We start from the raw sequence: 17,159 nt of genomic DNA, 5'->3' as shown, positions 1-17,159 counted from the left end.
TATATTCAGAATGCTAGGAAGAAGTTGAGAATGAGAACTTTATCTAGAAATACTTACTGAAAGAGGGTAGACCATGAGCATTCAATTTGAGCTAAAGCTACTTGAATTATAGTAATGTAATGTTGGTTACCTTTTTATCTCATGGATGGTGTGCCTTCAATCTTCGTCGCTGAGTGGAGTAACTCTTCCGTATTTCTGGAGCAGTTTCGCTTGCGTGTATTTACCTTCAAATTTTAACAAGATCAAACTTCTGAGAACAGCATTTAACAATGACGAATTATTCATAGAAACATCTCCAATAAGTAAAGAACCATTGGCATAATGTAAGAGATATCTCATCCACTCCCCAACCTTACAACCAAAAAATTCCATCCCAGATCGTGGCTCATACATTTATATGAATTTAAACATTTTAGTGTTACTTTATAGGATAATACTATGCAGCCAAAATTCAAAAAGAAAAAGTTCACTGTAATAAAGTCTGATTGAATGAATTTATATAATTAATTCTTCAAGAGATGGCTAATTTCTACAATTAATAACAACCATACATTTTGTTATGTAATATCCATGTCAAGTTCAAGTCGGATCACAATCTTTATAAATGGAGCCTAAAATTTAAAACTTGTGGCGTAAACAACTGTGAAATTTTCTGATATGAACTGAAAAGTTTCACAAACTGTATATCAACCAATCCATTTCCTGAAATAGGGCAGGCACGATGTCCCTTGGCATGGATGAAGATGAGGCAGACTCCTATCTGAATTCATAGGAATATTGGCACCAGAAGCGTTATAAGTCCATTCATCGACCACCACCACACCAGATGTAAGGTTATCAAGTTCCATTGAAATAAGCATTGAAAGCTTGCAGTACTTGCTTGACAACACAACAAATCTGATAATGTCCACTGCTGTTCACATCAGAAATCTACAATTTAGTGGTCATCTTCATTGGTTCCAGGGCAGTTGGCCAAAAGGGCATCACTTGATTCGTACTGAACAAATAAGGAAGGAAAAAATGATCAGAGTTAGAGGCTTATTTCTCAATCCAATTGGATATGCTATCTCATCTGATAAAAATATCTTAAAATGAACTGTTACTCACTACCTAGAAATAAATCAAGTATTTACTCACTTTGCATCCACAGAAGAGACAATAATTAAATTCATCCCTCAGTTTCATCAAAACATCGTTCAATTCCTGCATCCATTACATCCCCGTCACCAACACCATCAAAATTGCAATAAATACAAACGTAGACTAACTAAGTTCACAATAATGAGCTCAAAAAAATAACAAATAAATTACAATAATTTCTGTATTCAGTTTCCAGACTATTTTGGGCAAGAAACATAAATGAGAACCAAAAACTGGGTCAAAAGAAATATAATATAAATGAAAAAGTTATGGTTAAGTTACATGCCTCTTCTGTAATTTCTTCCTCTTCTTCATCCTCCGAATCATCATCATCATCCTTTTGTGGCTCCAAAATTTCCCTATTTTCCAATTGGTCAAGGGCAGCCTTTGCCTTATTATAATTAATTATAACTCTCTTACTCTGCCACTGTGACTTCTGCCTAGACCCAAATTCTTTCATTAGGTCCTCCTCTTTCATCCTTTTCCTGTCCATCATGATTACCTCCTTTTTCCTCTTCTCCTTGTGGGGATCTTCTAATCCTACACCAGCTCGTGACCGCCGAATTTCAATTCCCACTGGTTCGGCCCTGCCTGAGCCCTGCTTGCCAAGGGCAGAACCTGGAGTGTAACCCATCTGTTTGAGAAGCTTAAACCCAATGTTGGATTGTGGTATTGGAGCTTCCACTTTTGCTAATGTTTGCTCATCCTCTTCTTGTTGCTTCCTTTCTCTTTCAAGTTTTCGCCGTTCTTGCCAGCTTAGAGTTTTCAACCTGTTCTTTGAAGGGTTGACCGAAGGATCTTTCTTGCTTGAAATCTGCATGAAATAGAGCGATTTAACATCACTTTGTACATTAACAGTAAATTGTAAAATAAAAGGCTAAGGAAAATTAATCATCTGGCAATAACTTCTTGAAAAGGCAAACAATATAGCCCTCAGTATTCATGCTTCATTTTTTAACTGATTACTCAAATTTGGTCTGCCTAAGATACAAGCGACATCAACAATGATCCTCAAAGCTTAAAATGGATATCCGATCATCCCGTTGATGTATCTTTGAACACCAATTTGATCCCTACAGATGTGCATTTACATCAATTTTTAATTCAAATTCTTCAAAAACTAACTTACAAAGTTGAGTGTACCTTTCAAGGTTTAATTTCAAATATTTACTCTTATTTTTTTTATGAAAACAGAACTTCTGTATACGGCCTACTGCATGTATATAAAAAGTGGGAGAAAAAACAAAAATGCACACCCGCACATACACAGACAAAGTTACGATCTGCACCCACAATTGTGACTGCACATCAAGGTTTTATCAAGTCTCCGAAACCGCAATTGCAGCTGCATTTGTCTCCAAGACCAAGGATTGAGACAAAATTGCAACCTTGACTACTACAGGAAAGCAAAATTTCTACAACTTAAAAAAAAACAAATTTTCACCCAAGAAACTTAGGCGCATCAGAATTACTGTGAACGGACACCAAACTGATTAGCAAAAAGCATAAAGCGACAACTTTTTCAGAGCTTAAACTTCAATTCCAAAACCAAATTGTAAAACCATGTGAAAGTAACTAGAGGGGCAAGGGAAGGGGGGAAGTTAAAGACCTAATTTCATTCATACGCCATGGCAGAATCAAAACGACAACAGAGAAGGGTAAAACGGTGAAGGAACTATTAACCTTTTTGGATGAAGTCATATTGGGCGGGTCGAAAACATCGGAAGGAAGAAACTGAGAAAGGTCACCCATGTAGTCATCTTCTTGCTCCTTGTTTCCTTGGGCACCGTTTTCTCTCGCTCCCTTCGCCGGTGATGAAGCCATCGCCACCAAAAACTACAATGAGCTTACAAAGACGCGTGCCGATCATGAATGTGCTTCTAAATGGGCCCGTCAAGCCCATTGATTGTAATTCAATTTCGGTAGACCCAACAGAATATTTGGGAATAGACTGTTTCTTCCTGCACCTCCATATCTTCTTTTGTCACCTCCATACACAACATGAAAATAGATTTTTATCCTTCTTGTGTCACCCCCATAGAGTAGTTTCCGGATTATATAATTCGAAAACTCATTTGAAAAAAGACTTCCGGATTACATAATCTGGAACTTAAATAAGACTTCCGGATTATGTAATTCGGAGAATAATCATGCATCTGAAAAATGGCTTTCAGATTATGTAATCCGGTAGCTAATTACAAATTTGAAAAATAACTTCCAGATTACGTAATCCGAAATATTATAAAAAGGTATTTTTGGAAATTTGAAAACTTATGGAGGTGAGTATGGAGGTGCAGGAAGAAACAGTCTTGAGAATAAGTATGGGTAGGCAATGCGGGTCATTGAATTTCTTCATTCACCTCCATACTTTCTTTATGTACTTCCATACTTTTAGTCAAAAATAAAATTTATTCTTAATAAAATTTAAATTTAGATTTAAATTTAAATTTAAGTTCCTGCATCCTTAATTGATGCCTTCGTTTTAATGCAGATAATATTTCGAATTCTAAATTTAAAAGTGGTAATATCTTTTTGTAAAATTTAGAATACAAAATTAATTTTTAAATCTTATAATTTAAAAACCAAATTTAAGAAATGATTTTTTACCGGTCAGAGTTGAATGAATCATGTCACTTGACATTGGTGATCCACCGATCGGGTGAACTGGTTACATTAAATAGTAAATAAATAATATATATATATGATAACATCTTATAAATATTAATGTTTGTTGTGGTTATATTTTACATTGATGGTGAAGATATCATAATTCAAAAAACTTTTCCTTAACCTTTATACCACTTCTACCCTTCTCACCTTTAAATAACAAATTTGATTTTACCGAGATCAATTCAAAATAGAAATTTCATTTTAACATATACTAAATAAAAGAGTAAATTTCTACAAAGTTGTAACTTAGAGAAAGAAACTTCAATTCTATAATATATATATATATATATATTTTGAGTAGTATAGCACATTTTTACAAAATAAGACTAAATTGGCATTAGTAAAAATAAAGAAAAAAAGTCAGATAAGAAGTTACAAAGTATCAAATAGAAAAAAGACAAAATTTTGTTTTATTTGTATTTTAGTGAGTTTGTTTGTGTTTATTTTAAAAAATATCTATTTAATAAAATAAGGATAATTTTTTATTTTTTAATGCTTTGTCTAGTAGTTTTATTTTAATAAAATATTATTTATTTAATTAAACAATTACATCTATTGTTAATAAGTAACCAGTTTTATATAAATTAATTGTAAAATAGTTTTAAAAAAATGAATATTAATCGTTTTAATTTATGATAGATAAATTGTTTCGTTATTTCGATTTTTTCACATTTAATACATCTCTTTGAAATTAAACTACAATTATTTTTATTTATTTATTTTTAAATAAAAAAATGAGAAGGAACACGCATACTTAACTAGGCATTGCGCGGGAAAACAAACAAACCACAACGAACTCTTATTCGTGGACTCTCCCTCTCTCGCAACTGCAACTATCACAGTGTCACTGCACTGTGCAAACGATCACTGCGTCGCTCGCATATGAAGAATCAGTAATAAACTCGTTCGTTCCTTCGTTAATCCATCGATCGAAAACCCTAGGCTCTTTCTTTTTCTCTTCACGTCGTTTAACTCAACTCAATTCGATTTCGCGAAGAAATTAGAAAGAAATGGTTTGCAACTACGTTTGCATGAATCTCGCACTCGTTGTCTTCTCGGCAACTTTGATTTCTTGGTGCTTCGCATTTACGGATCCCGCTGACGGTAATTTAAAGATCTGTTCTATTGTTCTTGATTATTCTTGTACAGTTCTAGACTAATCTTTCACTCACAATTATTGAAATTGATTAAATAGCTTTGTGATATGCATTTGCATTGTCTTTGAATCTCATCAGTTTCATGTTCACATTGAAGAAAAAATATGTGGTTAGGATTCTATTTTGACAGAATAACCAAAACAGTAGAAGAATGTTTGTTTTTGTTTAATTCATATAGAGTTGAAGGAGACGGGACAGATTTAGATAGACAGAAATAAAAACTATTTGCTTCGTAATCAATCTCATTGCAATTGATCTCGTTTTTGTACAGCTCACAATTTACATGAGATTCTGATACTAAACTGTATATTTTCTGTAATTCTTTTCATAAACAGTCGCAGCTCTTCAGGATCTGTACACGACCTTGAACAACCCTCTGGCGCTGAAAGGATGGGACGGTAATGATCCTTGTGAGGAATCTTGGACGGGAGTAGCATGTTCTGGATCATCAGTTATACACCTGTAATGCAATGACTCTGTTGTTACACTAGTATTCATATTATAAAGCCACTAATAAATAAACCTATTATACATGCTCTCTTCTTCATGCAGCAAAATTCAAGGATTAAACCTTACCGGGTATCTTGGAAGCTTCCTCGAGAATCTACAAAACTTAAAGCAACTGTAAGTAACTGTATAGCTTTAAGTTCTTATGTGGATGGTAAGATCAGCGATTTACTTACATCCAAATTATTGTGGTTTCTGTAGTGATGTCAGTTTTAACAACATACTCGGTGAAATCCCTCAGGGTTTACCTCCGAATGCCACACATATGTAAGACTACTATTCTTTTCTTTTTGCAGCTTCGTGACTGTTCTTTGCTTGCTGTTTAAGTACATTTACACCTGTATCTTCGGCAGTGGGTTTTCCTGACAATTTTTTCCTATTTCAGAAATATGGCTTGCAATTATTTCAGCCAAAATATCCCCCATTCGTTGTCAACAATGACAAAACTAAGACACCTGTGAGTTACCTTAGTATTGATTTTAGTCCAAACTTGGTAGAGGACATAATAGAAATATGGAGTGCTATTAACCAGTATATCCCTCGTATCTGTTGATTATGACAGTGTTATGAGTTTTACAAATGGCTGTGAAATCATCATACTAGTTGTCTTGCAGGAATTTAAGCCACAATTTCTTGTATGGACCCATTGGCAATGTGTTTACTGGCTTAGATAATCTCAAAGAAATGTATGTTTTCTTCCCCAGTCTTTTGCTATTGCATTTTAATTAAAATGAAAGGAATCGATGATCCAATTAGTCTGCTTAAAACCTGATATATATTACTAATCTCGTATATTATGTAATAGACGATGAAGCCAACTTAAACCTCAATTTTTTATAACTTATTTAAATGTCGATTTTGAATAACTTACAAGGGAAAGAGAAGAGTGTGTAGCATATATAGACTAAATTAAAAATAAATAAAGAAACTAACCAAAAGACATGACACGGGGCCTTTTAATCGTTCCCCTTTTGTTGAAAGGCAAGAATAAAGAGTAAGGCGCTTTTTTTTTTTCGCGTTCTTAGGTTAGCTGAAGTAAAGCTTATTATGAAATTAGATTAGTCCTGAGAAAGTGAGGCCACAAATTGTAGATGTTTTGACTATATTGGTTAGATATCAATCTGTCAAGTCACAAAGGATGATTTCTTACCATCAGGGACCTTTCGTACAATAATTTCACCGGTGATCTGCCAAGTTCATTTGGTTCCTTGACAACCCTGGATAGATTGTAAGTTTCAGCTTTCTTACACCCGTATCATGTTACCTAAACATCATAAGTATTTATAGTTCATCTCATACTTAGACAGGGCTTTTTTTATGTAGGGTCATTTTTTTTTCTCTATACATCAGGGTCATGTTGGTTTCATCTGTGTAGCTTGGTGCTTATTTGCAGATTCCTGCAGAATAACAGATTCACCGGATCAGTCACCTACCTGGCTCAGCTTCCACTCATTGATTTGTAGATTATCTCTAAACACTTTTCGTATTGTAGGATTACAGCTCTATTGTTCTCTAATTTGTCTATTTTGTCAGGAACATTCAAGACAATCTGTTTAGCGGCCTTCTTCCACAGCATTTTCAGTCCATACCAAACTTATGGTTAGTAAAAATAACTATTACTAGTTTTAATCGCCTTCAGTTTCCTTACTGGATATGAAATAATGGACACAAATCGGAAAGTAACATTCCACCTCTTAATTAGGATTGGAGGGAATAAGTTCCAAAGAGTGGACGACTCTCCTCCCTGGGCATTTCCTTTGGACAACGTACCCCTTGAGCAAAACACTAGTCGCCCACCCATAACTCAGGCAAACGCCATTGAGAACTACGCTCCTATTAGAGTAAGGAAACAAAAGAAGAAACGTATCGGTCCCGGAGGAATAGCTTTTATGGTCGGTACAGGAACATTGTTGGCAACAGGTTTCGCTCTTTTCATTGCGATCCGTTTGAATAAGCGTTATACAAAGAGACTGGAGAACTATGAAAGCGACCATAGTTCATTTTCTTCTAATCCAATCAGTGCAACCAAAGGTATCTTATACAGAGCATATCACTGAATCACCTCCTAATAACGTTAACATGATCTCAAAATAACATTGCTCATTCCAAACAGATTTAACACTAAAATGATTGAATATACAATAAGATTGGTAGAAGGGAGTGAGTGTAAAGAGATACTAAACATGTATTGCCAAATTTCACTCAATTTCTTTATCTTTCAGGAGTCCTTTCTCTTTCATTTGTCAGGATGCCATTCCATTTACTAGTTCTGTAAATCCATTTCCATCTTTGATCTTCCCTTTCTTTTTCTCCCCATTTTTCAGAAGATTCTACTACGGCAATCGATGAGAGCCTGCAAATCCCACCTTACAATGCTGCATCCCTTTTGGGTCCAAGGCGATTAACTTCCCAAACCCATAAAAGGACTGGGGAAACATCAAGAAAAAGTTTTTCCGGAAGAGACAGATTCAATGGAAGGACAAAGGTTTATACAGTAGCGGAGGTTCAGGTGGTTACAAACAGTTTCCATGAAGACAACCTTCTGGGAGAAGGATCCCTTGGTCCTGTTTACAGAGCTGAATTTCCAGATAATAAGGTACCTTATAAACCGTAAATAACGTTGATTTTAAAACCGTTATTTCAATTTATAGTATAATTTCATTCTTCTTTTTAAAAGGTTTTAGCCGTGAAGAATATCAACATGGCGGGCATGTCTTTCAGTGAAGAAGAAAAGTTCTTAGATGTCGTGTGCACGGCTTCCCGTTTGAAGCACCCTAACATTGTTTCACTTAAAGGCTACTGTTTGGAGCATGGACAACATCTTCTTGTCTTTGACTATGTCAGAAATTTAACTCTAGATGATGCTCTTCATAATACAGCATACAAACCTTTATCGTGGGGCGCACGTCTCCAGATCGCTCTAGGCGTTGGTCAGGCCCTGGAGTAAGTTCCATGTTGCTACTCAGAATTATTTTTCGTTAAATATGAAGTACAATCATGTCTCAACTCTCAACCGTGACATACACTTATGTTTGCAGCTATTTGCACTCGACGTTCTCCCCTCCTGTCGTCCATGGCAAATTAAAGGCTACCAATGTTCTTCTGGACGAAAACCTCATGCCTCGTGTTACTGACTCTGGCTTGGCTATTCTGAGACCACTGACAAGCAATAAAGTCAAAAACCGGGTATCTTTCTACAACAAAAATCGGCATACTGTTTAAATAGGCTACTTATTGCTGTCAAGATTCTAGTGGCTGAAGTTATATTATACACCCGCGATAAGGCAACTGTCTGCAATGCAATATCAAGAAACATTAATTTTACACCTGAAGTATTTAAAATATAGCTTGTGATAGACAACAGTTGCATTAAGTCAAAGTTCATAATTGGTTTTTGCTTTTGGATGATTTATCATGAAAATAAATGACCGAAATAAAATCTGGTTTGCCAGAAAGAGAAAAAAATAAAATCATAAAATATTTTTCCATAAGTTAAATGAAATTTTTTAAAAGGTCTATATGTAACCTTTTGCAGATAACTTATAAATAAACTAATTTAATTTTGTTGAAGTTGTCCAGAGAGGTAAAAAATATGCTTTTGCACTTTCTAGTAAAGCTTAAATCTACTTGAATTTATAAAGTTATAGTTGCAAAATGAACTATAACCTTGATATTAATTTTAGTATGTCATTGACATAGATTCACTGATTAATTTATTGACTGAAGAAAACAGGCTTCCGAAATTGATATTAGAGATACAGGATACAGTTCCCCTGACCATGACCAACAGGGAATTGGCAGCACGAAGAGCGACATCTTTGCCTTTGGAGTGTTGCTTCTTGAACTATTAACAGGAAGAAAACCTTTCGATGGGTATACCTTTCTCTATAACCTTATGCCATTTCATTTATTTGTTTAAGGTTTGCTGAATGATAACCTTTGTTTTCCATGCAACACAGTTCCAGGCCTAGGGAAGAGCACTATCTGGCAAAGTGGGCTTCATCAAGGCTTCATGATAGTGACAATTTGGAACAGATGGTGGATCCAGCAATCAAACGGACATTTTCATCCAAGGCTCTTTCTCGTTATGCTGATATCATCTCCCTCTGCATTCAGGTATTACCGTATTAGCATTCATATATGCAAAAAATTTGACAATCATTAATTTCTATACACTAATTACATGATAACTACGTAGTTGTTAGGTGATTATATGGGATAATGGATTGTGAATACATCATGACTCTATAGATATAGATAGAGTTTATTACAAAATTAAAACTTGAATTTACTCATGATTGTGTGTCGCCATTTTGGTTCTTCATATTATGTTCACTCTTTTTTCTGGGGGTTGCAATAAATTTACGTGCCTCTTATGCAGCCCGTAAAGGAATTTCGACCTCCAATGTCTGAAATCGTGAACAATCTAGTATCATTTTCTCGAAAGCTTGTTTCAAAGAGTGGTGCAGCAGATGGAACAGAACTTGATCCACTTGAAATTGAAAGGTCTTTTCACACAACCAGCTCCCGCTTTAACGGTTCACCCGCTCTGAGCTATGTATCCGCCTGATGTGTAAACTGGTTTAACTCCATTTCTGCTCTTTTTTTGCATCGCCTTTGGCTTCTAAGGCACAATTTTAGTTCCTTCAATGCATGAATTAGCTGGAATCTCACCTCTGAAAAGCTTTATGTTGTTTTAGTCATTACCGTTAGAACCATTTGCTTAATTAGTGTAACTGGTTATTTTTTATCAATTATTTATTATTAGGTTATTTTTTATATAAAAATTTAGATAACAAAATATCACTAAAATATAAAAACCAGGGACTACTACTTTTTTATTGCAATTAAATAATATCAGTTTCAGACGCTCAATCTCGACACATTTTCATTTGTTCTTTTTGAAGAAGACTAATTAGTATAGTCAAGATGGATTATATTTTGAATCTTGAGTTCTGTTAATGGCACACCCTCTTTGCTATTTGAATCTCCATATTCATACATGAATAAATATTTTTATATTTTTATATTTTTTCAACAAACTTAAGGAATTTTTATAATATGATTTGAAACTCTGTGCAGGATATTAAAGTTTTAAACTACATTTAGAATAAAAGTTTGGCATAAGGTAGCTGGAGGATTATTTTAACGGGTTTTCTCCTCTCTTCTTTTCATTCTAGGTTTCATTGCTCCCACATTACTTTAAAAATCTTAAAAGAGTCAAATCATAATTAATATTTTATTTGATTGTTAAGAGAAAATTATGAAGACATAAATATATTATTTTACTATTATGACTTAGGTTCTTAAATTTTATATTAAGTCATTATACTTCAATTGAGAGATTTTATAAAACTCGAGTTTTAAATTTATGACTATTTAGAATATGATTTTGTAAAATGTGAACTAAGCACAAATGAATGTACATTTCCTTATATTATAATTATATTTTCATGTGCTTTAATAGTATTATAATGATTAAAAAGAAAGACAAATGTAGCTTAATTAAACATGCTAATCAAAATTTAGTTAACATATTAGATTAAGAAAAATTATCTAAATTTTTTATGACAAAGTTGATTAAATTATGTTGTAAAATTAATTGCAAATTTGATTTATAAATTGTTCACTTTATACTATTAAGTTGATTCTTTCACTTAATAATAAATTGATAAAATTTGTTAGGTCTCTAATTATTTTAAAAAAAATAAGTAGGATTAAAATACATGACCGAATACATTATTTAATATATAATATGTAGCATAAAATTAAATTGTCGTGTAATTTCTTAAAGAATAATCAAGTTTAGTGGTTATATACTATTCCCTTTGCTAAAAGGACATGGGTTTGAACTCCTTTAATGACTCGAGTTTATGAGAAAAAAATAATTTAACCTTTTTTCGTTTAAAAATAGAATTTCACTAATCGACTTTAGCTTTCACTAAAAGTGTTAGAATTTAAAAACTTTTTAAATTTTTATTATAATTTTTTTCTTCTTATTTTGCTCACCTAGAAAGTCAATTTTCCTTCATCCAATGCTTTATTTTGATTTCAGGTACATTTCATTTGATTCAGAAACACACTTAAAAAATTGCGAAATATTGAGGCATGTCCATTGCCCAAATATAGAGGCACGCAGGTCGTCCTACTGAATCAACTCAACTCATGCATAATTGAATAAAGGAAGTTAGAATGGACAAATTGAATAATTGCATAAATCAAGGAAGAAAATGGCATCAAGAAGCAGCAGATACCCTTTAGTCTGTCGCCTTGTGCTAGTTGTTTTAACTTGTTCAGTTTCCTGCATATTCCTCGCACACAAATTATTCCTTGTCTTCAATGACATGGCTCCACATCAACTGATATTTCCCAATATTATTCACTAATGATTTTGATAGTAGTGAATCAGATATTTCGCATCATTCTCCAAACTTTTTAGTGGTCACAAAGACTACTAACAACTCTATCATATCATATCATATCCATACTTGAAATTCAAAACTAATACTAATAATAATAATAAGCCACAAAAACTGCATCCACTGATATCTTGTAAAATCAATATGGCACAACAGCAGAATAAAGTTCCTCATTCAGTAAGAATTATCAGCGCATGGCATTGTCAAAGCACTGTTCTTCATCAGAAATGAACAGGTAAAGTGAAATTTTCCTAAAGTTATTTTGGCCAGCCACTGTCCACCTAAAAAGCTTGATCATCATGGAAGTAAATTCCTCTTCCTCATGCTCCAAGGCCACTAGTCAAAATAGCGTTGATCTCTCCAATTATATTAACTGGTCTTCCATCAAACATCGATGAAAGTGTACTCTCACATAGTTTTTTCAACTCCTTTGTTTTTGCCACAGCCGAATCCTGAAATCACTTAACAGTTAATTTCACTTCAAGACCGGGGAAATAACATATTTTTGTCCGCATGAGTATCAAACAACAAAAATAAGGAGAATGGAGAGAAATATGTGTTTTAATTTGTATTGCTTATTATAAAGGTAAAAATATGAACATGTTACTATTTACCAGAATAAAGTGTACATAGTAATAAACTACTGTAGGGATTAAATATCACTTCTTCTGCAACAAAAACAACAGGGACACAAGAGAAAGTGATAGAGCGAGAGAGAAGGTAGTGTTTATCCTGAAAATTTGAAAATCATTTGAACACTAAAAGATTCTCCCCCCTCATAAATAACTAGCACACATAGGTATAACTTACTTGCTTGGACCATGAAGAAGATAGAGAATTTTGCAGTTCCATCCGTTTAGTAGCCAAGTCCTTCAACCCCTCCCTCAACTTGACTTCATGATGTTTCTTTTCCTCCAATGAATTGACCAGTCTGTCTAGAAATCTGAAATTTGGCCCAACACCACAATCAATTAACACAGATCAGATCATATACAACAGGAATACTATTAAAGAAATAGCTAAAATAAAGCATTTGACACAAGGTTATCAAATCTGTAAACTCAACTCGCAAATAGTTTACTTCACATGAAAAAAAATAAAAATTCCAGCATATATGCATTGCCTTAATCTCCCCCAATTTAAAAAAAAATCCCAATTAAAAATTTCCCCGGTCTGCTGCCTTAATCTCCCTAATTAAAACAAAATTTCCCCAATCTGTTACCCTAGTCTTCCCAATTAAATCAAATTTCTTCAATTAAAACATTTCCCCAATTTGGCTGCCCTAATATCCCTGATTAGAAAACAATCTCTCGCAGCAACCAATAATGCACCAGCACCAAGAGTCCCTACACCCTAATACCAGACGACCACCGCATGGTCGGAACTCAGCGACCACCGCATGACCATTGCATGATCAAAATTGAGACAAAGGTGGGAACGGATGCATGAAGACCATGAACAAAGGTGAGGCAAGCCACCACAAACAGAGGTGAGGCGAGCAACCACAAACAACGACGAGGTGATCACGAACGCAATGAACAACCACAACGCATTGACCTCAACCAAAGTGTGTTTTGGGTTTAAAAAGAATCCCTCTGGACTCACCAACTCGGTCACAAACTCGTGAATTTACAGCCAGTCCATCGAGTTTGCTGCAGCAAAAATGAGTTTGCTTGCAAGTTAACTCATCCAGGGTAAGTGGAAACGTAGACTTGGACAAGTTAACGAGTTAACTCATGAGTTTGATACACACTAAACGCTGTTAGTATACTTAATGTGGTTTTTTTGAGTAACTTCCAAAATCTAACAAGCATGAGTCATTCACTCCATACATTTTAGCATTTTGAAAATTGTAGAAAATAGAAAATCATGCATTAACATGCCATCCGGAACTTTAGTCTTTCAAGTTACATAGTAATATAGAAATAGACAAAACGAAATTCACCAAAAAAAAAATCATCTTAGTACACTACATAATAAATCAATGTTATGCAGGCAAAATATTCCAAACTTCAAAACAAATTATATCCAGTCCAACTATGGCACAACTTGAATAATTATGTTTGGTTTTTGTTTGAAACATAAATCAGTTGTTTTCAGTACATAAACTTGTAGTTCCACATATTAGTTGATATTTTTCAAAGGACAATTCCAACCCATCTAATAATCATAGAAACGCAAATGTGAGAATACATCCCACATAAAGCAGTACCTTTTGGAGTTGAGAATCATAATCAGATCCCTCGTCTTCCTATTTGTCAGCAATGAAATTGCCAAAGAAATATCACTTTGCATTGTTTCTATTGCATCAGCTGCGTACTGCTGTAGTACAAAGGGAGCAACTGCCTGGACTTGATTTTGCAAGGACAAAGTTTCATCATTCCTGAATTCGACCAAACGTTGATTTAAAAAGGATTTCACCTGATGTCATACACAATAATTACAAATTTAAGATTTAATTTGATAATAAGAATGACATCATATAATAAATTCATACAGAGCAGGTAACTGTTTACAAGCAAGAAAAATAACATAAAAACAAAATTTGCTATAATTACGTTTCTTTCTCTATATTATTATTGAAAATTATAATATCAAAATCAAGAACTTAACCAAGTAAAGACAGTAAATTAGCATAGATATTATATACCTCATATAGATCATCCAGAATCTTATTTCTGCACTCCGTATCTAAAAGTTGGCTCCTTTCTTCCTTGTTTTTTGTCAATTGAGATAGGGCATCTGGAAGAGATGTCTGAGTCTCCAACACTACAGTTGGGGCACCATCATCATCAATGACATCAACCTGAGGAGTATCCACACTAATATCCCAAGATATATCTGCATGTGAGCCTAGTTCTTGGTTTGATACTGTTGGATCAGATCCAATATCAGAGGCATTAATGATTTCATAAGGACCCAATCCATTACCATTATCGTCTGCTTCTTCTACAGTTCCAATGTCCCAATCAATTTGTGAATTCTCCACAGAAATATCCCAGTCAATGTCAGGCACATCAATTGCAGGATTCAATTCATTTTTGCTTCCATAAACATTCACATCACTAATAATCTCAGAGTCAACAGCAACATTTAAAGATGGGGGATTTTCGCGCATATTCTTCAAGTTTTGTATTACATCTCCCAAAGATCTCTGCAGTATCATTTGTCATCATAAATAATGAGTATATTGAACCATGTCAAAAAGAGTTTACTAATGATAACTATAAAATGAATAAGAATTTTTTTTTCTTACATCTTTTTCAGTGTGAGCATCCCTGACAAAATTGGAATAATATTCAATTGCCTGTGAAATGTTGCCATTGTTCACAACATCTAGAATATTGCGAAACGTACTTGGAAGTAATTGTGCTGTCTCCAGAAGTTCTACTCTGACATTTTTCCCCTGCAAAACAATATAAGCATACACCATAAAAATAAATTGCATTCAACACAGCGCAACAATAACGATAAAATTTTATCCCACTATGTGAGGTTGGTTATATGAATGAAATCCCTTTTCGGACTGCTACATAAATTGTTTCTACACAACACAAACACCCAAAAAAATCAAACCTGCAATCCAAGCTCCTGGCAAGCTTCGGCATATTTGGCCGCTGAGAGCGCAGCACTTCTTTTTATATCAGCTTCCTTGCGATCTAGCTCTAACAGCTGCTGCTGAATCTTCTGAACCTGTTTCCTCTGATAAGGGCTTCGCAATGAAAGCAAATACTCAGCAACAAAAAACCAAACCCTTAAGACATGAAAAACCAAAAGATGACAATGCTCACATTTCATAGCTCACATTTTGAATGAGAATCTGCGCAGCCTCACCAAGGAAAACATGATCCTTCTCAAACGACCGCACGATTGCTTCCCAAGCACCCTACCAAATAATAGCAGCCAAAATTAGCGACAAAAAGATTACTTACACGGATTTTTTTTTTTTTGTTATGAGGTTACAGGATCAACCACCGGAGGTAAACTTGCTTGAGCCAAATAGAACACTTAACACAGTTGCATAACTAAAACTGGAACTCATGACCACCAGTGCAATTAGAAGAACTCCATACTAGCTGATCTACATGTTCTATAATATTAATATACATAGTATGAATGATTATAGGGCACATTTCTGTTAAGTGTATCTCACCGCAGCACCTGATAAGCGACCAAATATGTTCCTGCTTTCCGAAGTAGACTTCAAGAGAATATCATATATCTGTTTGGCCTCCAAATATCCAATCCCTGAAAGTAGCATTGCCACTTTTCTCATAACAATTATCTAATTTAACTTAGCCACCAAGAATTAAACATTCATAATTTACAATCACTGAACAAAACCCATTAACACATTTCGGTTAACACGCATAAATTTCGAACCTTCGGAGTCTAGGGTTTGGAAGAGGGGATCAGAGTCTTTGGGGAGGGAAGAAAAATCCTTGGAAATTCGGGCCCTGATCGCCGCCACGCGCTTTCGCCAATCCGCCGGTACTCGCTTGCGATCCACCAACCATTCTGCAAAGGTCGAACATAGAATTCAGCAAACGAGAAAATTAAAATTAAAATTAAAAAAAAAGGGTAAAAGGAAAAGACGAAAGAAATTGGAACCTCCGAGACGAGAGAAAGTGATGTCGATGGGGAGATTGCGAACGTCATCGGAAGATTGCATTGCGAATGAAGAGATCGGAACTCGACGACGACGGAGTGAAAGGGTTGGTCGTTGGGAATTGGGTTTGGAATTTGCAGCGCGCTGTAGTCTACGACGTTCAACACACCACTCCCACCTTCAACTCTTTTCTTACATTTTTCATATTTCATACAAAAATTATCAATGTAATTAATCAAACATCTTAATATTGAAGTTGTTTTAAATATCTCAATAACACAATACCTCTACACCTATTAATAATGTATTAGTATCGGATACACGTATAATGTATAATATATTGACACTACTATAACATTCATAATATATGTACCGGTAAATATCTATTTTAAAAATATTTAATTTCGCTATAATTTTAATACAATTTAAAAAAATAAATATATTATATTTAAAAAATTAAACTTATTATATATATTTTTATTATAATTATAAAATTAAGAAAAAAATCATTTTTAATCAATTATAAAAAATATTTTTTTAAAAAAAATAAAATAAAATATATTTATGCAGGTAAATTTTTATTATTAATTTATATAATTTATAATTATATAATATATAGATTTTTGTTATCATATATTACATGTATATTATATTTTA

At 34.0% G+C, this 17,159-nt stretch overlaps 3 protein-coding genes across 3 annotated transcripts; 1 reads left to right on the top strand and 2 right to left on the bottom strand.

Moving 5' to 3' along the window:
• Nucleotides 1-482: 482 nt before the first annotated feature.
• LOC137830623 (uncharacterized) lies at nucleotides 483-3,045 on the bottom strand. The gene is made up of 4 exons (XM_068638072.1): nucleotides 2,824-3,045; nucleotides 1,427-1,954; nucleotides 1,138-1,203; nucleotides 483-997 (listed from the first exon to the last, which is right to left on the bottom strand). Exons 1-4 carry the CDS (start codon nucleotides 2,962-2,964, stop codon nucleotides 938-940), a joined length of 795 nt encoding a protein of 264 aa, XP_068494173.1. The 5' UTR covers nucleotides 2,965-3,045; the 3' UTR covers nucleotides 483-937.
• A 1,774-nt stretch (nucleotides 3,046-4,819) lies between these two features.
• LOC137830622 (protein STRUBBELIG-RECEPTOR FAMILY 2) lies at nucleotides 4,820-10,124 on the top strand. The gene is made up of 16 exons (XM_068638071.1): nucleotides 4,820-4,914; nucleotides 5,303-5,429; nucleotides 5,520-5,591; nucleotides 5,676-5,741; nucleotides 5,860-5,931; nucleotides 6,089-6,160; nucleotides 6,631-6,702; nucleotides 6,868-6,933; nucleotides 7,008-7,073; nucleotides 7,177-7,505; nucleotides 7,799-8,070; nucleotides 8,152-8,417; nucleotides 8,513-8,660; nucleotides 9,208-9,347; nucleotides 9,434-9,590; nucleotides 9,856-10,124. Exons 1-16 carry the CDS (start codon nucleotides 4,821-4,823, stop codon nucleotides 10,042-10,044), a joined length of 2,208 nt encoding a protein of 735 aa, XP_068494172.1. The 5' UTR covers nucleotide 4,820; the 3' UTR covers nucleotides 10,045-10,124.
• A 1,870-nt stretch (nucleotides 10,125-11,994) lies between these two features.
• On the bottom strand, nucleotides 11,995-16,776 carry LOC137830621 (CDK5RAP3 protein homolog). The gene is made up of 10 exons (XM_068638069.1): nucleotides 16,505-16,776; nucleotides 16,277-16,411; nucleotides 16,047-16,141; nucleotides 15,685-15,779; nucleotides 15,470-15,605; nucleotides 15,150-15,299; nucleotides 14,544-15,047; nucleotides 14,106-14,314; nucleotides 12,704-12,836; nucleotides 11,995-12,345 (listed from the first exon to the last, which is right to left on the bottom strand). Exons 1-10 carry the CDS (start codon nucleotides 16,563-16,565, stop codon nucleotides 12,214-12,216), a joined length of 1,650 nt encoding a protein of 549 aa, XP_068494170.1. The 5' UTR covers nucleotides 16,566-16,776; the 3' UTR covers nucleotides 11,995-12,213.
• Between the last annotated feature and the right edge of the window lie 383 nt (nucleotides 16,777-17,159).

This window comes from Phaseolus vulgaris, chromosome 7, assembly GCF_000499845.2.
Source record: "Phaseolus vulgaris cultivar G19833 chromosome 7, P. vulgaris v2.0, whole genome shotgun sequence".
NCBI lineage: Eukaryota > Viridiplantae > Streptophyta > Magnoliopsida > Fabales > Fabaceae > Phaseolus > Phaseolus vulgaris.
The sequence above is the reverse complement of the archived record's forward strand: the minus strand, read 5'-3'. Positions and strand labels throughout refer to the sequence as shown.

Excerpts from the sequence above, each read along its gene's own strand:
- LOC137830623 (XM_068638072.1), bottom strand. The coding sequence starts at position 2,964 with ATGGCTTCATCACCGGCGAAGGGAGCGAGAGAAAACGGTGCCCAAGGA. Across the intron at positions 1,955-2,823 it reads ATATGACTTCATCCAAAAAG|ATTTCAAGCAAGAAAGATCC; the intron begins GTTAATAGTTCC and ends TATTTCATGCAG. Across the intron at positions 998-1,137 it reads GTCTCTTCTGTGGATGCAAA|TACGAATCAAGTGATGCCCT; the intron begins GTGAGTAAATAC and ends TTATTTGTTCAG.
- LOC137830622 (XM_068638071.1), top strand. The coding sequence starts at position 4,821 with ATGGTTTGCAACTACGTTTGCATGAATCTCGCACTCGTTGTCTTCTCG. Across the intron at positions 4,915-5,302 it reads ATTTACGGATCCCGCTGACG|TCGCAGCTCTTCAGGATCTG; the intron begins GTAATTTAAAGA and ends TTTCATAAACAG. Across the intron at positions 6,161-6,630 it reads TTAGATAATCTCAAAGAAAT|GGACCTTTCGTACAATAATT; the intron begins GTATGTTTTCTT and ends TCTTACCATCAG.
- LOC137830621 (XM_068638069.1), bottom strand. The coding sequence starts at position 16,565 with ATGCAATCTTCCGATGACGTTCGCAATCTCCCCATCGACATCACTTTC. Across the intron at positions 12,837-14,105 it reads ATGATTCTCAACTCCAAAAG|ATTTCTAGACAGACTGGTCA; the intron begins GTACTGCTTTAT and ends GCCAAATTTCAG. Across the intron at positions 12,346-12,703 it reads CTTCTTCATGGTCCAAGCAA|GATTCGGCTGTGGCAAAAAC; the intron begins GTAAGTTATACC and ends AAGTGATTTCAG.